Source organism: Mobula hypostoma, chromosome 8, assembly GCF_963921235.1.
Source record: "Mobula hypostoma chromosome 8, sMobHyp1.1, whole genome shotgun sequence".
Taxonomy (NCBI): Eukaryota; Metazoa; Chordata; class Chondrichthyes; order Myliobatiformes; family Myliobatidae; genus Mobula; species Mobula hypostoma.
The window spans coordinates 124367850-124392027 of NC_086104.1; the positions used below are offsets into that span (position 1 = coordinate 124367850).

At 56.1% G+C, this 24178-nt stretch overlaps 1 protein-coding gene across 1 annotated transcript in view; it reads right to left on the reverse strand.

Annotated features, from left to right (window-relative positions):
* Window positions 1-24178, reverse strand: part of tmem145 (transmembrane protein 145) — a 152179-nt gene that overhangs the window by 96603 nt on the left and 31398 nt on the right. The window contains exons 5-9 of the mRNA XM_063055262.1: window positions 23972-24073; window positions 22309-22393; window positions 20452-20523; window positions 19839-19907; window positions 14636-14716 (exon numbers count right to left, since the gene is read on the reverse strand). Coding sequence (XP_062911332.1) covers window positions 14636-14716; window positions 19839-19907; window positions 20452-20523; window positions 22309-22393; window positions 23972-24073 — 409 coding nt within the window. The remainder of the gene's footprint in view (window positions 1-14635; window positions 14717-19838; window positions 19908-20451; window positions 20524-22308; window positions 22394-23971; window positions 24074-24178) is intronic.

Below are 24178 nucleotides of genomic sequence, written 5' to 3' on the forward strand. Positions count from 1 at the left end.
CTCTCCCCATTTCCCTCAAACAACCTCTCCTCCCCGTTCTCCCTCAAACACCCTCTCCTCCCCATTCCCCCTCAAACGCCCTCTCTCCCCATTCCCCTCAAACATCCTCTTCCCATTCCCCCTCAAACAACCTCTCCACCCCATTCCCCCTCAAATACCCTCTCCTCCCCATTCTCCCTCAAACACCCCCTCCGTATTCCCCCTCAAACACCCTCTCCTCCCCATTACCAATCAAACACTCTCATCCCCATTCCCCCTCAAACACCCTTTTCCTGTTCCCCCTCAAACACTCTCTCCTCCCCATTCCGCCTCGAACAACCTCTTCTCCCCATTCCCCCTCAAACCTCTCCTCCCCATTCCCCCTCAAACATCTCCTCCCCATTCCCCCTCAAACACCCTCTTCCTGTTCCCCCCCAAACACCCTCTCCTCCCTTTTCCCCCTCAAACACCTTCTCCTCCCCATTCCCCTTGAAATACCCTCTCCTCCCCATTCCCCCTCAAAAACCCTCCCCTCCCCATTCCCCCTCAAACACCCTCTCTTCCCCATTCGCCTTCAAACAACCTCTCCTCCCCATTACCCCTCACTCTCTCCCCATTCCCCCTTAAACACTCTCTCCTCCCCATTCCCCCTCAAACACCTTCTCCTCCCCATTCTCCCTCAAACACCTTCTCCCCATTCCCTCTCAAACACCCTCGCCTCCGCATTCCCCCTCAAACACCTTCTGCTCCCCATTCCCCATCAAACATCCTCTCCTCCCCATTCCCCTTCAAACACCCTCTCCTCCCCATTGCCCCTCAACCTCTCCTCACCATTCCCCCTCAAACACCTTCGCCCCATTCCCCCTCAAACATCCTCGCCTCCGCATTCCCCTTCAAACACCCTCTCCTCCCCATTCCCCTTGAAACACACTCTCCTCCCCATTCCCCCTCAAACACCCTCTCCTCCCCATTCCCCCTCAAATACCCTCTCCTCCTTCCCCCTCAAACACCCTGTCCCCATTCCCCCTCAAACACCTTCTCCTCCCCATTCCCCCTCAAACACCCTCTCCCCATTTCGCTCAAACAGCCTCTGCTCCCCGTTCCCCCTCAAACAGCCTCTCCTCCCCATTCCCCCTCAAACATCCTCTTCCCATTCCCCCTCACCCTCTCCTCCCCATTCCCTCTCAAACACCCTCACCTCCGCATTCCCCCTCAAACACCCTCTCCTCCCCACTCCCTTTGAAACACCCTCTCCTTCCCATTCCGCCTGAAACACCCTCTCCTCCCCATTCCCCCTCAAACACCCTCTCCTCCTCATTCCCCCTCAAACAGCCTCTCCTCCCCATTCCCCGTCAAGCATCCTTTTCCTGTTCCCCCTCAAACACCCTCTCCTCCCCATTCCCCCTCAAACACCCTCTTCCTGTTCCCCCTCAAACACCCTCTCCTCCCCATTCCCCCTCAAACAACCTCTCCTCCGTATTCCCCCTCAAACACCCTCTCCTTCCCATTACCCATCAAACACCCTCACCTCATTCCCCCTCAAGTACCCTGTCCCCATTCCCCTCAAATACCCTGTCCTCCCCATTCCCCCTCAAACACCCTCTCCTCCCCATTCCCCCTCAAACACCTTCTCCTCCGCATTCCCCTTGAAACACCCTCTCCTCCCCATTCCCCCTCAAAAACCCTCTCCTCCCCATTCCCCCTCAACCTCTCCTCCCCATTCCCCCTCAAACACCCTCTCCTCCCCATTCCCCTTCAAACAACCTCTCCTCCCCATTCCCCTTCACTCTCTCCCCATTCCCCCTTAAACACCCTCTGCTCCCCATTCCCCATCAAACATCCTCTCCTCCCCATTCCCCTTCAAACACCCTCTCCTCCCCATTGCCCCTCAACCTCTCCTCCCCATTCCCCCTCAAACACCTTCGCCCCATTCCCCCTCAAACATCCTCGCCTCCGCATTCCCCTTCAAACACACCTCCTCCCCATTCCCCTTGAAACACCCTGTCCTCCCCATTCCCCCTCAAACACCCTCTCCTCCCCATTCCCCCTCAAATACCCTCTCCTCCTTCCCCCTCAAACACCCTGTCCCCATTCCCCCTCAAACACCTTCTCCTCCCCATTCCCCCTCAAACACCCTCTCCCCATTTCGCTCAAACAGCCTCTCCTCCCCGTTCCCCCTCAAACAGCCTCTCCTCCCCATTCCCCCTCAAACATCCTCTTCCCATTCCCCCTCACCCTCTCCTCCCCATTCCCTCTCAAACACCCTCACCTCCGCATTCCCCCTCAAACACCCTCTCCTCCCCACTCCCTTTGAAACACCCTCTCCTCCCCATTCCGCCTGAAACACCCTCTCCTCCCCATTCCCCCTCAAACATCCTCTTCCCATTCCCCCTCAAACACCCTCTCCTCCTCATTCCCCCTCAAACAGCCTCTCCTCCCCATTCCCCGTCAAGCATCCTCTTCCTGTTCCCCCTCAAACACCCTCTCCTCCCCATTTCCCCTCAAACTCCCTCTCCTCCCCATTCCCCCTCAAAAAGCCTCTCCTACCCATTGCCCCTCAAACATCCTCTTCCCATTCCCCCTCAAACACCCTCTCCTCCCCATTCCCCCTCAAACACCCTCTTCCTGTTCCCCCTCAAACACCCTCTCCTCCCCATTCCCCCTCAAACAACCTCTCCTCCGTATTCCCCCTCAAACACCCTCTCCTTCCCATTACCCATCAAACACCCTCACCTCATTCCCCCTCAAGTACCCTGTCCCCATTCCCCTCAAATACCCTGTCCTCCCCATTCCCCCTCAAACACCCTCTCCTCCCCATTCCCCCTCAAACACCTTCTCCTCCCCATTCCCCTTGAAACACCCTCTCCTCCCCATTCCCCCTCAAACAACCTCTCCTCCCCATTCCCCCTCAAACACCCTCTCCTCCCCATTCCCCCTCAAACAACCTCTCCTCCCCATTCCCCCTCAAACACCCTCTCCTCCCCATTCCCCTTCAAACAACCTCTCCTCCCCATTCCCCCTCACTCTCTCCCCATTCCCCCTTAAACACCCTCTCCTCCCCATTCCCCCTCAAACACCTTCTCCTCCTCATTCTCCCTCAAACACCTTCTCCCCATTCCCTCTCAAACACCCTCGCCTCCGCATTCCCCCTCAAACACCCTCTGCTCCTCATTCCCCATCAAACACCCTCTCCTCCCCATTCCCCTTCAAACACCCTCTCCTCCCCATTCCCCCTCAACCTCTCCTCCCCATTCCCCCTCAAACACCTTCGCCCCATTCCACCTCAAACATCCTCGCCTCCGCATTCCCCTTCAAACACCCTCTCCTCCCCATTCCCCTTGAAACACCCTCTCCTCCCCATTCCCCCTCAAACACCCTCTCCTCCCCATTCCCCCTCAAATACCCTCTCCTCCTTCCCCCTCAAACACCCTGTCCCCATTCCCCCTCAAACACCTTCTCCTCCCCATTCCCCCTCAAACACCTTCTCCTCCCCATTCCCCGTCAAACACCCTCTCCCCATTTCGCTCAAACACCCTCTCCTCCCCATTCCCCCTCAAACAGCCTCTCCTCCCCATTCCCCCTCAAACATCCTCTTCCCATACCCCGTCTCCCTCTCCTCCCCATTCCCTCTCAAACACCCTCACCTCCGCATTCCCCCTCAAACACCCTCTCCTCCCCATTCCCCCTCAAACACCCTCTCCTCCCCATTCCCCCTCAAACACCCTCTCCCCATCCCCCCTCAAACACCCTCTCCTCCCCATTCCCCCTTAAACACCCTCTCATCATTCCCCCTCAAATACCGTCCCCATCCCGATCCCCCTCATATACCCTGTCCTCCCCATTCCCCCTCAAACACCCTCGCCTCCGCATTCCCCCCAAACACCCTTCCTCTCCATTCCCCCTCAAACACCCTCTCCTCCCCATTCCCCCTCAAATACCCTCTCCTCCCCATTCCCCCTCAAACACCTTCTCACCATTCCCCCTGAAACACCCTCGCCTCCCCATTCCCCATCAAACACCCTCTCCTCCCCATTCCCCCTCAAACAACCTCTCCTCCGTGTTCCCCCTCAAACACCCTCTCCTTCCCATTACCCATCAAACACCCTCACCTCATTCTTCCTCAAATACCCTGCCCCATCCCCCTCAAATACCCTGTCCACCCCATTCCCCATCAAACACCCTCTCCTCCCCATTCCCCTTGAAACACCCTCTCCTCCCCATTCCCCCTCAAACAACCTCTCTTCCCCATTCCCCTTCAAACAACCTCTCCTCCCCATTCCCCCTCACTCTCTCCCCATTCCCCCTTAAACACCCTCTCCTCTCCATTACCCCTCAAACACCCTCTCCTCCCCATTCTCCCTCAAATATCCTCTCCTCCCCATTCTCCCTCAAACACCTTCTCACCATTCCCCCTCAAACACCCTTGCCTCCCAATTCCCCATCAAACACCCTCTCCTCCCCATTCCCCCTCAAACAACCTCTCCTCCGTGTTCCCCCTCAAACACCCTCTCCTTCCCATTACCCATCAAACACCCTCACCTCATTCCCCCTCAAATACCCTGTCCCCATCCCCTTCAAATACCCTGTCCTCCCCATTCCCCCCAAACACCCTCTCCTCCCCATTCCCCCTCAAACACCTTCTCCTCCCCATTCCCCTTGAAGCACCCTCTCCTCCCCATTCTCCCTCAACCTCTCCTCCCCATTCCCCCTCAAACACCCTCTCCTCCCCGTTCCCCCTCAAACAGCCTCTCCTCCCCATTCCCCCCAAACACCCTCTTCCAATTCCCCCTGAAACATCCTCTTCCCATTCCCCCTCAAACTCCCCCTCCCCATTCCCCCTCAAACACCCTCTCCTCCTCATTCCCCCAAAAAACACTCGCCTCCCCATTTCCTCTCAAACACCCTCGCCTCCGCATTCCCCTTCAAACACCCTCTCTCCCCATTCCCCTTGAAACACCCTCTCATCCCCATTCCCCATCAAATACCCTCTCCTCCTTCCCCCTCAAACACCCTGTCCCCATTCCCCCTCAAACACCCTCTCCTCCCCATTCCCCCTCAAACACCCTCTCCCCATTTCCCACAAACACCCTCTCCTCCCCGTTCCCCCTCAAACACCCTCTCCTCCCCACTCCCCTTGAAACACCCACTCCTCCCCATTCCCCGTCAAACAACCTCTCCTCCCCATTCCCCCTCAAACACCCTCTCCTCCCCATTCCCCTTCAAACAACCTCTCCTCCCCATTCCCCCTCACTCTCTCCCCATTCCCCCTTAAACACCCTCTCCTCTCCATTCCTCCTCAAACACCCTCTCCTCCCCATTCTCCCTCAAATACCCTCTCCTCCCCATTCTCCCTCAAACACCTTCTCACCATTCCCCCTCAAACACCCTTGCCTCCCCATTCCCCATCAAACACCCTCTCCTCCCCATTACCCATCAAACACCCTCACCTCATTCCCCCTCAAATACCCTGTCCCCATCCCCCTCAAATACCCTGTCCTCCCCATTCCCCCCAAACACCCTCTCCTCCCCATTCCCCCTCAAACACCTTCTCCTCCCCATTCCCCTTGAAACACCCTCTCCTCCCCATTCCCCCTCAAACAGCCTCTCCTCCCCATTCCCCCTCAAACATCCTCTTCCCATTCCCTCTCACCCTCTCCTCCCCATTACCTCTCAAACACCCTCACCTCCGCATTCCCCCTCAAACACCCTCTCCTTCCAATTCCCCATCAAACACCCTCTCCTCCCCGTTCCCCCTCAAACACCCTCTCCTCCCCACTCCCCGTGAAACACCCACTCCTCCCCATTCCCCGTCAAACAACCTCTCCTCCCCATTCCCCCTCAAACACCCTCTCCTCCCCATTCCCCTTCAAACAACCTCTCCTCCCCATTCCCCCTCACTCTCTCCCCATTCCCCCTTAAACACCCTCTCCTCTCCATTCCTCCTCAAACACCCTCTCCTCCCCATTCTCCCTCAAATACCCTCTCCTCCCCATTCTCCCTCAAACACCTTCTCACCATTCCCCCTCAAACACCCTTGCCTCCCCATTCCCCATCAAACACCCTCTCCTCCCCATTCCCCCTCAAACATCCTCTCCTCCGTGTTCCCCCTCAAACACCCTCTCCTCCCCATTCCCCTTCAAACAACCTCTCCTCCCCATTCCCCCTCACTCTCTCCCCATTCCCCCTTAAACACCCTCTCCTCTCCATTCCTCCTCAAACACCCACTCCTCCCCATTCCCCATCAAACACCCTCTCCTCCCCATTCCCCCTCAAACAACCTCTCCTCCGTGTTCCCCCTCAAACACCCTCTCCTTCCCATTACCCATCAAACACCCTCACCTCATTCCCCCTCAAATACCCTGTCCCCATCCCCTTCAAATACCCTGTCCTCCCCATTCCCCCCAAACACCCTCTCCTCCCCATTCCCCCTCAAACACCTTCTCCTCCCCATTCCCCTTGAAGCACCCTCTCCTCCCCATTCCCCCTCAACCTCTCCTCCCCATTCCCCCTCAAACACCCTCTCCTCCCCGTTCCCCCTCAAACAGCCTCTCCTCCCCATTCCCCCCAAACACCCTCTTCCAATTCCCCCTGAAACATCCTCTTCCCATTCCCCCTCAAACTCCCCCTCCCCATTCCCCCTCAAACACCCTCTCCTCCTCATTCCCCCAAAAAACACTCGCCTCCCCATTTCCTCTCAAACACCCTCGCCTCCGCATTCCCCTTCAAACACCCTCTCTCCCCATTCCCCTTGAAACACCCTCTCATCCCCATTCCCCATCAAATACCCTCTCCTCCTTCCCCCTCAAACACCCTGTCCCCATTCCCCCTCAAACACCCTCTCCTCCCCATTCCCCCTCAAACACCCTCTCCCCATTTCCCACAAACACCCTCTCCTCCCCGTTCCCCCTCAAACACCCTCTCCTCCCCACTCCCCTTGAAACACCCACTCCTCCCCATTCCCCGTCAAACAACCTCTCCTCCCCATTCCCCCTCAAACACCCTCTCCTCCCCATTCCCCTTCAAACAACCTCTCCTCCCCATTCCCCCTCACTCTCTCCCCATTCCCCCTTAAACACCCTCTCCTCTCCATTCCTCCTCAAACACCCTCTCCTCCCCATTCTCCCTCAAATACCCTCTCCTCCCCATTCTCCCTCAAACACCTTCTCACCATTCCCCCTCAAACACCCTTGCCTCCCCATTCCCCATCAAACACCCTCTCCTCCCCATTACCCATCAAACACCCTCACCTCATTCCCCCTCAAATACCCTGTCCCCATCCCCCTCAAATACCCTGTCCTCCCCATTCCCCCCAAACACCCTCTCCTCCCCATTCCCCCTCAAACACCTTCTCCTCCCCATTCCCCTTGAAACACCCTCTCCTCCCCATTCCCCCTCAAACAGCCTCTCCTCCCCATTCCCCCTCAAACATCCTCTTCCCATTCCCTCTCACCCTCTCCTCCCCATTCCCTCTCAAACACCCTCACCTCCGCATTCCCCCTCAAACACCCTCTCCTTCCAATTCCCCATCAAACACCCTCTCCTCCCCGTTCCCCCTCAAACATCCTCTCCTCCCCACTCCCCTTGAAACACCCACTCCTCCCCATTCCCCGTCAAACAACCTCTCCTCCCCATTCCCCCTCAAACACCCTCTCCTCCCCATTCCCCTTCAAACAACCTCTCCTCCCCATTCCCCCTCACTCTCTCCCCATTCCCCCTTAAACACCCTCTCCTCTCCATTCCTCCTCAAACACCCTCTCCTCCCCATTCTCCCTCAAATACCCTCTCCTCCCCATTCTCCCTCAAACACCTTCTCACCATTCCCCCTCAAACACCCTTGCCTCCCCATTCCCCATCAAACACCCTCTCCTCCCCATTCCCCCTCAAACATCCTCTCCTCCGTGTTCCCCCTCAAACACCCTCTCCTCCCCATTCCCCATCAAACAACCTCTCCTCCCCATGACCCCATCACACTCTCCCCATTCCCCCTTAAACACCCTCTCCTCTCCATTCCTCCTCAAACACCAACTCCTCCCCATTCCCCGTCAAACAACCTCTCCTCCCCATTCCCCCTCAAACACCCTCTCCTCCCCATTCCCCTTCAAACAACCTCTCCTCCCCATTCCCCCTCACTCTCTCCCCATTCCCCCTTAAACACCCTCTCCTCTCCATTCCTCCTCAAACACCCTCTCCTCCCCATTCTCCCTCAAATACCCTCTCCTCCCCATTCTCCCTCAAACACCTTCTCACCATTCCCCCTCAAACACCCTTGCCTCCCCATTCCCCATCAAACACCCTCTCCTCCCCATTCCCCCTCAAACAACCTCTCCTCCGTGTTCCCCCTCAAACACCCTCTCCTTCCCATTACCCATCAAACACCCTCACCTCATTCCCCCTCAAATACCCTGTCCCCATCCCCCTCAAATACCCTGTCCTCCCCATTCCCCCCAAACACCCTCTCCTCCCCATTCCCCCTCAAACACCTTCTCCTCTCCATTCCCCTTGAAACACCCTCTCCTCCCCATTCCCCCTCAAACAACCTCTCCTCCCCATTCCCCCTCAAACACCCTCTCCTCCCCATTCCCCCTCAAACAACCTCTCCTCCCCATTCCCCCTCAAACACCCTCTCCCCATTTCGCTCAAACACCCTCTCCTCTCCGTTCCCCCTCAAACAGCCTCTCCTCCCCATTCCCCCTCAAACATCCTCTTCCCATTCCCTCTCACCCTCTCCTCCCCATTCCCTCTCCAACACCCTCACCTCCGCATTCCCCCTCAAACACCCTCTCCTTCCAATTCCCCATCAAACACCCTCTCCTCCCCATTCCCCCTCAAACACCCTCTCCTCCCCATTCCCCCTCAAACACACTCTCCCCATCCCCCCTCAAACACCGTCTCCTCCCCTTTCACCCTCAACCAACCTCTCCGCATTCCCTCTCAAACACCCTCGCCTCCGCATTCCCCCTCAAACACCCTTTCCTCCCAATTCCCCCTCAAACACCCTCTCATCATTCCCCCTCAAATACCGTCCCCATCCCGATCCCCCTCATATACCCTGTCCTCCCCATTTCCCCTCAAACACCCTCGCCTCCGCATTCCCCCCAAACACCCTCTCCTCCCCATTCCCCTTGAAACACCCTCTCCTCCCCATTCCCCCTCAAACAACCTCTCTTCCCCATTCCCCTTCAAACAACCTCTCCTCCCCATTCCCCCTCACTCTCTCCCCATTCCCCCTTAAACACCCTCTCCTCTCCATTACCCCTCAAACACCCTCTCCTCCCCATTCTCCCTCAAATACCCTCTCCTCCCCATTCTCCCTCAAACACCTTCTCACCATTCCCCCTCAAACACCCTTGCCTCCCCATTCCCCATCAAACACCCTCTCCTCCCCATTCCCCCTCAAACAACCTCTCCTCCGTGTTCCCCCTCAAACACCCTCTCCTTCCCATTACCCATCAAACACCCTCACCTCATTCCCCCTCAAATACCCTGTCCCCATCCCCTTCAAATACCCTGTCCTCCCCATTCCCCCCAAACACCCTCTCCTCCCCATTCCCCCTCAAACACCTTCTCCTCCCCATTCCCCTTGAAGCACCCTCTCCTCCCCATTCTCCCTCAACCTCTCCTCCCCATTCCCCCTCAAACACCCTCTCCTCCCCGTTCCCCCTCAAACAGCCTCTCCTCCCCATTCCCCCCAAACACCCTCTTCCAATTCCCCCTGAAACATCCTCTTCCCATTCCCCCTCAACATCCCCCTCCCCATTCCCCCTCAAACACCCTCTCCTCCTCATTCCCCCAAAAAACACTCGCCTCCCCATTTCCTCTCAAACACCCTCGCCTCCGCATTCCCCTTCAAACACCCTCTCTCCCCATTCCCCTTGAAACACCCTCTCATCCCCATTCCCCATCAAATACCCTCTCCTCCTTCCCCCTCAAACACCCTGTCCCCATTCCCCCTCAAACACCCTCTCCTCCCCATTCCCCCTCAAACACCCTCTCCCCATTTCCCACAAACACCCTCTCCTCCCCGTTCCCCCTCAAACACCCTCTCCTCCCCACTCCCCTTGAAACACCCACTCCTCCCCATTCCCCGTCAAACAACCTCTCCTCCCCATTCCCCCTCAAACACCCTCTCCTCCCCATTCCCCCTCACTCTCTCCCCATTCCCCCTTAAACACCCTCTCCTCTCCATTCCTCCTCAAACACCCTCTCCTCCCCATTCTCCCTCAAATACCCTCTCCTCCCCATTCTCCCTCAAACACCTTCTCACCATTCCCCCTCAAACACCCTTGCCTCCCCATTCCCCATCAAACACCCTCTCCTCCCCATTACCCATCAAACACCCTCACCTCATTCCCCCTCAAATACCCTGTCCCCATCCCCCTCAAATACCCTGTCCTCCCCATTCCCCCCAAACACCCTCTCCTCCCCATTCCCCCTCAAACACCTTCTCCTCCCCATTCCCCTTGAAACACCCTCTCCTCCCCATTCCCCCTCAAACAGCCTCTCCTCCCCATTCCCCCTCAAACATCCTCTTCCCATTCCCTCTCACCCTCTCCTCCCCATTCCCTCTCAAACACCCTCACCTCCGCATTCCCCCTCAAACACCCTCTCCTACCAATTCCCCATCAAACACCCTCTCCTCCCCATTCCCCCTCAAACACCCTCTCCTCCCCACTCCCCTTGAAACACCCACTCCTCCCCATTCCCCGTCAAACAACCTCTCCTCCCCATTCCCCCTCAAACACCCTCTCCTCCCCATTCCCCTTCAAACAACCTCTCCTCCCCATTCCCCCTCACTCTCTCCCCATTCCCCCTTAAACACCCTCTCCTCTCCATTCCTCCTCAAACACCCTCTCCTCCCCATTCTCCCTCAAATACCCTCTCCTCCCCATTCTCCCTCAAACACCTTCTCACCATTCCCCCTCAAACACCCTTGCCTCCCCATTCCCCATCAAACACCCTCTCCTCCCCATTCCCCCTCAAACAACCTCTCCTCCGTGTTCCCCCTCAAACACCCTCTCCTCCCCATTCCCCTTCAAACAACCTCTCCTCCCCATTCCCCCTCACTCTCTCCCCATTCCCCCTTAAACACCCTCTCCTCTCCATTCCTCCTCAAACACCCACTCCTCCCCATTCCCCGTCAAACAACCTCTCCTCCCCATTCCCCCTCAAACACCCTCTCCTCCCCATTCCCCTTCAAACAACCTCTCCTCCCCATTCCCCCTCACTCTCTCCCCATTCCCCCTTAAACACCCTCTCCTCTCCATTCCTCCTCAAACACCCTCTCCTCCCCATTCTCCCTCAAATACCCTCTCCTCCCCATTCTCCCTCAAACACCTTCTCACCATTCCCCCTCAAACACCCTTGCCTCCCCATTCCCCATCAAACACCCTCTCCTCCCCATTCCCCCTCAAACAACCTCTCCTCCGTGTTCCCCCTCAAACACCCTCTCCTTCCCATTACCCATCAAACACCCTCACCTCATTCCCCCTCAAATACCCTGTCCCCTTCCCCCTCAAATACCCTGTCCTCCCCATTCCCCCCAAACACCCTCTCCTCCCCATTCCCCCTCAAACACCTTCTCCTCCCCATTCCCCTTGAAACACCCTCTCCTCCCCATTCCCCCTCAAACAACCTCTCCTCCCCATTCCCCCTCAAACACCCTCTCCTCCCCATTCCCCCTCAAACAACCTCTCCTCCCCATTCCCCCTCAAACACCCTCTCCCCATTTCGCTCAAACACCCTCTCCTCTCCGTTCCCCCTCAAACAGCCTCTCCTCCCCATTCCCTCTCCAACACCCTCACCTCCGCATTCCCCCTCAAACACCCTCTCCTTCCAATTCCCCATCAAACACCCTCTCCTCCCCATTCCCCCTCAAACACCCTCTCCTCCCCATTCCCCCTCAAACACACTCTCCCCATCCCCCCTCAAACACCCTCTCCTCCCCTTTCACCCTCAAACAACCTCTCCGCATTCCCTCTCAAACACCCTCGCCTCCGCATTCCCCCTCAAACACCCTTTCCTCCCAATTCCCCCTCAAACACCCTCTCATCATTCCCCCTCAAATACCGTCCCCATCCCGATCCCCCTCATATACCCTGTCCTCCCCATTTCCCCTCAAACACCCTCGCCTCCGCATTCCCCCCAAACACCCTCTCCTCTCCATTCCCCCTCAAACACCCTCTCCTCCCCATTCCCCCTCAAATACCCTCTCCTCCCCATTCCCCCTCAAACACCTTCTCACCATTCCCCCTCAAACACCCTCTCCTCCTTCCCCCTCAAACACCCTGTCCGCATTCCCCCTCAAACACCCTCTCCTTCCCATTCCCCCTCAAACACCCTGTCCCCATTCCCCCTCAAACACCCTCTCTCCATTTCCCTCAAACACCCTCTCCTCCCCGTTCCCCTGCAAACATCCTCTCCTCCCCATTCCCCTTGAAACACCCTCTCCTCCCCATACCCCTCAAACACCCTCTCCTTCCCATTCCCCCTCAAACATCCTCTTCCAATTCCCCCTCAAACATCCTCTTCCCATTCCCCCTCAAACTCCCCTTCCGTATTCCCCCTCAAACACCCTTTCCTCCTCATTCCCCCAAAAAACACTCGCCTCCCCATTCCCCCTCAAACACCTTCTCCCCATTTCCTCTCAAACACCCTGTCCCCATTCCCCTTCAAACACCCTCTCTCCCCATTCCCCTTGAAACACCCTCTCATCCCCATTCCCCATCAAATACCCTCTCCTCCTTCCCCTTCAAACACCCTGTCCCCATTCCCCTTCAAACACCCTCTCCTCCCCATTCCCCCTCAAACACCCTCTCCCCATTTCCCACAAACACCCTCTCCTCCCCGTTCCCCCTCAAACACCCTCTCCTCCCCACTCCCCTTGAAACACCCACTCCTCCCCATTCCCCATCAAACACCCTCTCCTCCCCATTCCCCCTCAAACACCCTCTCTCCCCATTCCCCCTCAAACACCCTCTCCTCCCCGTTCCCCCTCAAACACCCTCTCCTCCCCACTCCCCTTGAAACACCCACTCCTCCCCATTCCCCATCAAACACCCTCTCCTCCCCATTCCCCCTCAAACACCCTCTCTTCCCATTCCCCCTCAAACACCCTCTCCTCCCCATTCCCCCTCAAACACCCTCTCCTCCACATTCCCCCTCAAACCTCTGCTCCCCATTCCCCCTCAAACACCCTTCCCTCCCCATTCCCCCTCAAACACCCCCTCCGTATTACCCCTCAAACACCCCCTCTCCCCATTCTCCCTCAAACACCTTCCTCCCCATTCCCCCTCAAACACCCTCTCCTCCCCATTCTATCTCAAGCAGCCTCTCCTCCCCAATTCCCCGCAAACACCCTCCCCATTCCCCTTCTCTCTTTCCCAAACTCTTTCCCTCTCTCTATGCCCAAATTCTCCCCTCACTTTCCCATTCTTTCCCCAAACTCTCTCCCTAACTCTCCTCTCTCTCCCCAACCTCTCCCATCACTCCCCAAACATTTTCCTCTCTCCTCAAACTATACCCTCTCTCTCCTCAAACTCCCCCCTCTCCACAAACCCTCCCCTCTCTTTCCCCAAACTCTCCCCTCTTCCTCCCCAAACTCTCTCCCCCTCTCCCAAACTCTCTCCCCCTCTCCCCAAACTCTCTCCCTAATCTCTCCTCTCATCTCTCTCTCCCCAAACTCTCCTCTCCTTCTCACCAATCTCCCCTCCCTCTCTCCTCAAACCCTCTCCTCTCATTTTCCCCAAACTCTCCCCCTCACTCCTCAAATTCTCCGCTCACTCTCCCCATAGTCTCCTCCTCTCTCCACATACCCTCACCTGTCTCTCACCAAGCTCTCCCCTCTCCTCAAACTCTGTCCTCTCCTCAACCTCTACCCCTTTCTCTTCAAACTCCCCCTCTCTCCTCAAACTTTCCCCTCTTTCCTCAAACTCCCCTCTCTCCTCAAACTCCACCCTCTCCCCCTCTCCTCAATCTCTACCCCTTTCTCTTCAAACTCCCGCCTCTCTCTCCACAAACTCTCCCCTCTCTCCTCAATCTCCCCCGTCCTCAAACTTCCCCTCTCTCCCGTCTACATACTCTCCCCCTCTCTCCACTTACTCTCCCCAACCTCACCCCTCTCCCCCACTCACTCAATCTCTATCTCCCCGCTATCTCCCCAAACTCTCCCAAACTTTCCCCACTCTATCTCCTTCGCCATCTCTCCCATATCTATCTCCCGAAACTGTCACCTCTCTCCCACACTTTCTCTCCCCGACTGTCTTTCTCTCTACCTCCGCAAACTCCATCCCACTTTGTTTCCTCTGGTCCGCTACCTCTTTATACTTACCCCAGTCTCTGCTCTCTGCATAAACCCCCTCGCTATTTCTCCAAATTCCACTTCTGTCTCCACTCTCCCCTTCTCTATCTCTACATTATTCCCCCTGCAAATTATCCCCCTTTCTATCTCTCCCCCCTCCCCCACAGAAGCTAGCTTTCTCGCTTTCTCTCTTCTTCTTCAATCTATCTCCTATCCCTCCTCAATCTATCCTCTATCTCTCCCTAAGCTCTCCGAAAAACTCTGCCTCATTCAAGTGTTCAGTATCTGGGCAATAGAACCAGGCCCTAAGATTCTTCATGTCCCCGCTATCCCCCACCCATTCCCAATCTCCAGACATACCCAGGATTTTGATAGAGTGGTTACCGACTCCATCTGTTGCGTAGTGACCCCAGTAAATACAGAAGAACAGCAGGCTGAGGACTGAAACACAGAAACCAACGTCACCGTGTGGGGAGGGAAGTGCACAGGAGACAGCCTGCAGGAATTCCATCCTCACCCGAGCCCTGAAGGATCAGTCTGATTTCACGCACACCACACGCACATCTCCCCATCCCACCCAACACAGAGTGTAACTCCCTCTGCACTGTCCCATCAAACACTCCTCGGGTCAGACACCAAGAGAAGCTCCCTCCGCACCGTCCTATCACACTCTCACTCCCGGTTTGATCATTTCGTCCTTTTGTGGCCTGGGAGTTCTTTGAGGCCAAAGGAGCCCTTCCTGGCGCCACGCCAAGAGACCTATGAGTGAGGGGCTCCTTCCTACTGCCCCGGCAACAGAAGATTGCTCTTCTAGCCTGCTGCTTAAGCTGCTCTAGACTGTCTGTTGCCCGTTCCAGCACTTCTTGGGACCCCAAAGCCTCAGGGTGACTAGACCGATGGGATCTGCTGATACTGCAGGAGCGGGCTAACTGCGGGAGGTTCCAAACTTTTCCATCCAGGAACACTACTCGCTCCAGGACTTTATCAGCAGACATTGCTGCTTATATTTTAGCAGTGCTTATTCTATTTGCTTCTCATTTCAGACTGTTATGCCACCTCGCTGGATCGGTCTCCTGGCAGTCACAGGCCTCCGGGGAACGATGCAATCCTCACCATCCTCGGCAAAGTTTGTTTCGGTCGGTGGAGGATGAACGGAGGTGCAATGTGTTTTACACCCTGGGAATAATCTGCAGCAGTGCACTGGTGGGGGTAGACACTGCTGTGACTCCTGAGACAGAGTTTGGACAGTGCACGGAGGCATGGTTGGGGTAGGCAGCATTGTGACCTCTGAGAAAGAGTTTGGGAAGGTGGCGTGGCACCTGATGACTGTCGAGTTGGTGCACCGGGCTCTCAGTCAGGGAGGTCACAGCTGAAGGCACATTTTTGCAGATGGAGCTGGCGACCGCTCCCACACAATGGATCATCCTCAAGCACCCTTTATTCCCAATGAAGCCCTCCTTCCCCATCTAGCCCTCCTGGGACGAGTAAGATCAGAGGTCACTGCCATTAAATAACAGTTGAAGAGGCTTACCCTTCACAGCGCAATCCCACCAGCTGTTTATACAGGACACTGCAGGTCGGTTTATTATCCGGGACAAAGGAGTAGATGACTAGGTGTACTGGAGCTCTTTCACTGCAGGGAAGCATAGGAGGGACTGTTCCAATCCCTGGCCCAAGCAGTCCACCTCTGGCACCACTGCCCATACCCCTGCTCCTGCCCCTGTTCCTGCTCCTACCTTTGCACCTGCTTCTGTTGCTTCTTCTACCTCTGCCCCTATAGTTCAGGTAGGGAACCCATTGGGCAGGAAGGCGAAGAAGTCCAAACACCCAAAGAAGAAGGCCCCTGAGGGCACAGAGCTCACGCCTGCCCCTGCCCCTTGTACCAAGGAACCTACTTGCCCTGAAGGTCAGTGGGAGGCTGAGAGAGGTGTGCGGGTGGACAGGGTGGTGGAAGCAGAGAGTGTGGCTGCATCTGTGGTCCCTGTACCTGGGTGCTCCTCCGACATGAAGAGGAGTTCCTCTCCCAGTAGGAGAGAGAGAGGGTAGACATGGGAGCGTCATCGGAGGGGGTGGGAATCCCGGTTCAGGTCAGCCTCAGAAATAATCTTTCAGAAGCTTCCCCGAACTCTGCGGTGGGTGGAGTGTGTCCACAGGAAGGCGTTGCCGAGAAGTGGTGTTGCCCCTGCTTTGGCAACTGAGGCTGCCCCGGAGAGCTCCACCCTGGATTTATTAGTGCCCCCTTAGTCATAGTCACAGGCTGGGGAAGGCTGGGGAAGGCTGGGGTAGCGGTGACCAGCCCCTCTCACTACCAGGATCAGGGTCCTGGGGGACCCCTAGGAGCGCTCATGCCGAGGTTGGCGAAGTCTTTGCAAGTCATCATCGGATGGAAGGGGAAGGGGAAGGCTGTGTCCGGGAATGATAGCTGACAGCTTAAAATATTCCTGGATAACCTGGTAAGGGGCATCAAGATGACAGGCAGCCTCACTCCTTCAGAGGATCGCAGGGTGGGTCACAAAGTGTCTTCAGCACTACTCAAGCCTGGAGGGCAAAGAGCAGTCTTGCTCTTTTTTGGGGAGTGTACGGTGAAGGTTGTCTCCGGTCTCACTCGGAAGGCTGCTGGTGCAGAGTCCTAACATACTCCCAATGTGATGCTCGCCATAGCTGGTCTCAATTTGAACGGCTCTCTGCAGCTTTAACAATCTCTCAGGGACTGGAGAGGTGGTGAGTTTCCTGCAGGAAACCCAGACCGTCCCAGGACACGAGTCCACTTGGCTCCCTGGAGTGGCAAGGATGGGTCTACACGAGCCACCTCAGCTCCATCTCTAGCGGGGTGCAGTTTTGTTGGCCCTAACTTTTCAGCCAAAAATCATAAAAGTGCAGGATATCGTTCCCAGCTGTCTGCTCCACCTGGCCGTGCGTCTGGATGGTGTACCACTGCACTTCAGCACGGTACGTTGCAAATGCACCTATTCCATCAGGCTGAGCTCCACTCTGCTGAGCTCCGTCGGCCTTGGGGACTGCATTACATTCGGGGGAAGGTTCTGACTCTAGTCCCACCTCAAGAAGGTCTAGAGGGGGAGATTTCCACATAGACCACCCCAATATCTCTCGGGTGTATGTCTCCCGCATGTCGGAGTTCTCCTTGCAGCCAGTGTCGTGCTTGGACCACCATCTCGTGTGGATGGAGTTCACTTCTCTCCACTCATGGGTAGGATCTGGGCACTGCATCTCGGGCGCTGGAGGACAGTCAATTCCGGGATTTGTTCCAGGAGTTTTGGGCCACCCAGAGGGAGGCTGGAAGGATATCTACTCACTATGCGTATGGTGGGATGTGGGCTTTGCCCATATCTGGTTTCTATGTTGGAGATACTTTTGGAGGTCAATAGAGACAGGGCTCTGAGACTGAGTGGCTCGAGAGAGAGTTGCTTGACTTAGACTCCCATCCAGGTCCAACCGCTGGCGACCCACAGTTATGGCAGGAATGCCAGAGGAAGAAAGACAACTTGAGGAATCTGCAGCTTCAGCAGTCACGAAGCAGATCCAAATGCTGTGGGATTTGGACTGTGGCTCACCCTTCTTTTACTCATAGGAGAAGAGGTGGGGATTCCCAAAACAGGAGGTAGAGCTCCTCTATCATGAATCTTGATGGAATCTACAAAGAATTCTGCTCCTTCTGCAGGTCCTTGTTCTCACATGCAGTGAGATCTGGGAGGGTTGGCTGACAGTTAATCCAGAGGACATGTTGTTGCTGGTTTCTCCCCTGACTTGAGCTGAGCTGTCTACAGCCCTTCAACAACTCCAGAAGGGCAAGTCCCCTGGCCTAGACAGCCTGATTGTTCAGTTTTTTCAGGCTTTCTAGGATGTCCTGAGGGATGACTATAGTTTTGTCCTAGGGGAAAGCCTAGCCACTGGGCAGATGCCCTTCCGTGGCAAAGAGCTGTCATGATCTTGTTGCTCAAGAAGGGAGACCTCTGCCTGTGAAAGAATTGGCACCTGGTCTCTCTGTTGTGCGTGGACTATAAGATCTTCACCTGGGCAACGGCCAACCACCTTGGCTTAGTGTTGGGCAGATGATACATCTTGACCAATCCTATATGGTCCCAGGCCGGTGCATTCAGCATAATGTCCATCTAGTCCAGGACCTGATCTACCTGCTTCAGGAGACTCAGCCCCTGGCAGCATTTCTTTCCCTTGGCCAGGTAGACCACAGTTTCCTGGTGGGCATTCCGTTTTTGGGCTCAGACCACACTTTGTAGCCCATGCTTAACTCTTATACAACTGCCACAGAATGCCTTGCAAAGGTCAATGGATCATTGACGGCGTCCATTCCGTTTTGAAGAGATGTACATCAGGGAAGCCCCATGTCCAGCCAGTTGTATGCCAGCTTTGTAGACGCATTTCTGTGTCTGCTTCGGAAGAGGTTTGGAGTGAAGCTCCCTCTGAACCTTCCCAACACACACTTCTGGGGTCAGACACAGAGTGAAGCTCCTTCCATATCATCCTATCACACACTCCTGGGTCAAAAACAGAGTGAAGCTCCCTCCACACCATCCCATCACACACTCCCGGGGTCAGACACAGAGTGAAGCTCCCTCCACACCATCCCATCACACACTCCCAGGGTCAGACACAGAGTGAAGCTCCCTCCACACTGTCCCATCACACACTCCCGGGGTCAGACACAGAGTGAAGCTCCCTCCACACTGTCCTATCATATACTCCCGGGGTCAGACATCGAGTGAAGCTCCCTCCACACTGTCCCATCACACACTCCTGTGGTCAGACACAGAGTGAAGCTCCCTCCACACTGTCCCATCACACACTCCCGTAGTCAGACACAGAGTGAAGCTCCGTCCACACCGTCCCATCACACACTCCCGGGGTCAGACATCGAGTGAAGCTCCCTCCACACTGTCCCATCACACACTCCCGGGGTCAGGCACCGAGTGAAGCTCCCTCCACACTGTCGCATCACAGACTTCTGGAGTCAGACACAGAGTGAAGAGGCCTCCACACTGTCCCATCACACACTCCCGGTGTCAAACTCAAAGTGAAGCTCCCTCCACACTGCCCATCACACACTTCTAGGGTCAGACACAGAGTGAAGCTCCCTCCACACTGCCCCATCACACACTTCTGGGGTCAGACAATGAGAAAAGCTCCCCCGACACTGTCCCATCACACACAGGTGGGTTAGGGGGGAGAGGAGATGGATGGGAGATGAAGAGGGATGGGGGAGAGGAGGAAAAGGGGGGAGAGGGAGGAGATGGGGAGAGGGAGGGGGAAAGGGAAAGAGGGGGAGATGGGGGTGGGGGAAAGGGGGTGAGGGGGAGATGAGTGGGGAGAGGGGGGAGATGGGTGGGAGAGAGGGGGATGAGTGGGAGAGGGGGAGAAAGGGTAGAGATGAGTGGGGAGAGGGGTGGGAGAGAAGGTGTGTAGATGGTGGAGAGGGGGAGAGAGGGAGGGGAGAGTGGGGGTGAGATGGGTGGGAGGGGGAAGAGGGTGAGAGAGGGTGGTGAGGGGGGAAGTGGGTGGGGGAGAGGGGGTAATGGGAAATTCTCACCTTCTACTCCCGTGGCGACCAGGAACATTTTGTAGGTGATATGTAGGAGCAGTCGTGCCTTCAGCAGGTCTGTGAGTGCGGGCAGTCAGAGTTGGAGATCAGTCCTCCCCCTCCCCATCACAATACGCACCTCATCCTGTCCTGTTCACCCCTGACATCCTTCTCTTCCCCCACTCTCCCTATCACTTCCCGCTCAACTTCCCCCCCTCTCCACTTCCCTTCCTCCTCCTCCCTTCCCACTCCCTCCATCACCATCTTCCCTTTCACTCTCTTTCCTCCCCATTCCTCGAACTATCTCCCCCTCCTCAATCATTCCACCTCTCTCTCCATTCCCAGTCCCTCTATTCCTTTCCCTCCTCCTCCCCTTCCCATTTTCCAGTCTCTCCATTCCCTGCCCCCTCCTCGCTCCCCAGTCCTTCATTCTTTTTCTCCCCTGTTACACCCACTCTTCCCTTCCCTTCACCTTCCCTCCCCTTCTCACCCAGATGATCCCTTTCCCATCTCCTCCCCAGCCTCTCCAGTGCTCACCACCCCCACCTCCCCACCCTCAGGGTTACGTTGTCCCCTCTCCCATCAGCCAGGGGAGTGAGTGCCCGAAGGGATGTTCACTCACGGGCAGAGTAACAGGAGATGCAGAAGAGAAGTAGGAAGATGCCCAGGAAGGTGATGTCTGTCTCTAAGATCCCTGTGGGGAAAGGTGGTCATCAGGACAGTGGCCAAGTCCCCTCTTCTCTCAGCCTTGACAGACTTGCCTACTCCATCTGCACTGGCCTCTCTTCCCCCACTCCCCACCTTTGCCTCATCCTATCCCCATTGTCAATCCCAACTCTCACCCATTGTCTCCAGCTCCCTCCGGACTCGGTTCCCTGCGGAGAACTCCTCCCCTTCCCTATCCCACCTCAAAGCCTCTCCAACTCCCCCAAGCTCCTCGGGATGCGCCACATTAGAACTGAGCATGTCCAGCTGCTGAACTACCTCCTTCCATTTCCAGAGAGGATAAAACTCCTGGGGGTTTCTCCTCCACTCTCAAGGGTCTCATCCTTCCCCTTCTGTTCCATTTGCTTTGTTCCTGGGCACAAACATCTCAGAGGATCGACCCTGGGCCCAATACGTTAATTCAATCATGACGAAGGCATGTCAGCAGCTATAATTCGGAGGAGGCTGAGGAAATCTGGTATGTCACCGAAGACTCCAGCAAGTTCCTTCAGACCACGGAGAGCATTCTGACTGGCTGCACCTCTGCCTGGTGTGGAGGCTCCGATGTAAAGTATCGAAAGAGGCTGCAGAGGGCTGTAGACTCAGCCCCTCCATCACGGGCACAACCTCAAGTGCCTCAAGAAGGTGACATCCATCACTAAAGACTCTCACCATCCAGGGCATTCCCTCTTCTCACTACTACCATTGGGGAGGAGGTACAGGAGCCTAAAGATCCACACTCGATTCAGGACCACATTCTTCCCCTCTGCCATCAGATTTCTGAATGGTCCATGAACACATTATCCCTTGTTATCCCTTTCTTGTACTATTTATTTATTTTTTGTAACTGATCTAATCTAATTCTGATTCTTTCTCTGCAACCTTCGCTCTCTCCTCCTCCCCTCCATCTTCCTTCCCACCCAAACCTCTCATCCCTCCCTGCCTCAGCCGTGCACTCAATAATCCACCCTCACTCCTCTCCTCCCTCATCATCGCTGCCACTTTCTCTTGTCTCCCCCTCCCATTTCATTCCTTAAATCCCTCCCCATCTCTTTTCCTTGACTTTCTTTCTCCCATTGCTCCCCGCCCCCCAGTCACATCTCGGCCTCTCTTGCCTTTTCCAACCCCCTCCCCCAAATTCACTTTATCCCTACCCACTCTCTCCTCCTCCCTCCCAGTCTCACACCCTCACTTTGAAGGGAATAGGGTAGAATCAGGCCACTCGGCCCCTCCATCCTGTCCTGCCATTCATAAGTGACCATGGCAGATCTAACCCCTCCAACCCGTTTCCACTCTCCTTCAATCCCTCCCCAGTCTCCCAAACATTTACTGCTGCCTCTACCCCCGACCCCTGGCAGTGCATTCCAGCACCCACCTCTCTGTGTGTAAGAAACCAACCTCTAACACGCCCGCTAAGTTTTCCTCCAACCCTAAAATTACACTCTCTCGTATTAGCCATCGTCAGACTTGGGAAATGTTTCTGGCTGTGCATGAGAGGCATGTCACCTCTCATCCTCCTTCACCGCAAAGAGAAAACCCTGGCTCACTCAGCCTATCCTCACAAGATGCTCTCTAACAGTAATCTACTCTCCACCACCCACACTGGGAAGGAAGCAGCTCATCTCATCTCCCCTCTGCTGTCCTCTCAGAGTCTGAGATACGTCCATGAGGCCTGCCCCTCCACCTTCCAAACCCCAGTGGGTACACATTCCACTCACTCAACACTTGAAATCATGCCCCCCCCAACACCCCACCCCCAAAGCCTCTGCCGTACCAGCCTCGTCCGCTGAGAACTCCTGGGTCCAGAAGGAGTGGCCGTTGGTGAGTTTCATCTCGTAGTGAAGCTGCAGCCCACTGCTCTGTGGGTGAGATGGCAGGGAGGGGGTGTTAGTGCTGGGGGGGACATCACAGGGAGTGCACAAGGGAGGGCACCATGGGGAAGAGAGAGGGGTATTAGTGCCCCGAGAGGGGTAACCATGGGAGGAAAGGGGAAGGCAGCGCCCCAAGGGGAGGGGTTATTAGTGAGTGAGGGGGGCACCACAGGGAGGGAAGGGGATATTAGTCTCTGAGGGAGGTACCACAGGGAGGGGAGAGGTTGTTAGTGTCCGGGGGTGGGGGGGAACCACAGGAATTGAATGGCGTGTTTTTGCCCGGGGACGGGAGGAGTTGTTGGTGACCCAAGGAAGGAGCACCACGGGGAGGGGAAGGAGTGTTGTCGTCCCTAGGGTGGGGCACAATGGGGAGATGAGGGGTTCTCAGTGTCTGAGAGAGGACACTACGGGGAGAGGAGGAGTTGTTAGCGACCCAAGGGGGGGGCATCATGGGAGAGGAGGGGGTATTCGTATCCGGGGGCGGTGGTCACCACGGGGAGGGGAGAGTTTGTTAGTACCTCGTGGGAGAGACACCATGAGGTGGGGCGGGGGCGATGGCAGCAGTGACTTGTGTCATATAGTGGGAGCTGTGTAAATGTGAACTCGTCGTGGACGGCCCCAAGACCGGGTGCAAAAGGAGGAAGGTTGGACAAGGGGCTAGAAACTTTATCCAGTAAAAACCCAGAGCCACAGAAACACCAACAGAAGCTGCAAAGGCCTCATCGCTGGGAGAGGAAGGATCTTGACCTGGACGACCTGTGAAGTGGTGTGGTGAAAATGGAAGCCACGGGGCAGGTCAACCTTCTGAGGGCCCAGGACAGGGGAACCTGGTGAGCTGCTCTTGGCAGCCGATGGTCCAGCAGGGGTGATGAACTTAAGAAGTATAACTGTAGGGTTGTAACCATGGGTGTATTGTAACTGGGAGCGCGCCGTGAGCCAGGACAAACTGTGATCAGGCGACTGGAAGCCTCACCATAACTGGAGGCACATTGTAACTGGCGGTGTGCTACAACCAGGGGCGTGCATGACTGAAGGTGCATCGTCAAGGTGGGGTGATTATCGTGATGGTGGGGGAGGCGTTGCTCCCCCAAAACAAACATAAGGCCCACAATCCGCAGCAGAAGTCCCAATCCTGAGGCGAGAAAGGGGAGAGTGAGGCAGGGAATTCCAGAGGTTGGGACCCAGGCAGTTAAAGGCTCAGATACCGATGGTGGAGAGAGGAGTTATAGTGGGGGAGCAATATACAGGGGGCTAAAAATGGGAGGGGGTAGAATTCAGTATTGGTTATAGTGCAGTGTAAGGGCTGGAGACATTTACAGAATGGGGGCCGGAGGGGGTCAAAGGGATGGGGATGAGTGTAGGGGTTCACAGAGACAGAGAAAGGTTCACAGGCCAGAGGAGGTCACAGAGACGGAGATAAGTCTAAGGTCCAGAAGGGGGTCACAGAGACAGGGAGGGGTGTCAGGTATACGGGAGTGGGGGAGCACAGAGACAAGGAGCGTTGTAGGGTCCAGAGAGTGGTCATAGAGAAAGGGTGGGCCAGGGGAGACAGCAGCTGACACCTACCCCGCACTTGCTGAGGGCAATGTACCACCAACGCTCTCTGACAGAGCGGAAACTCCTGCCTCCCAGGCAGCTGAGGAAACGTGTCTGCTCCTCCTCCACCACCTGTCGGAGCAGCGGGGCAAAGAGCGGTTAGCTTCCCGGTGTAGGGTGTCACTAGTCCCAAAGCCACAGCCCCCAGCACCACCATCCATCATCAAAGACTCCCCC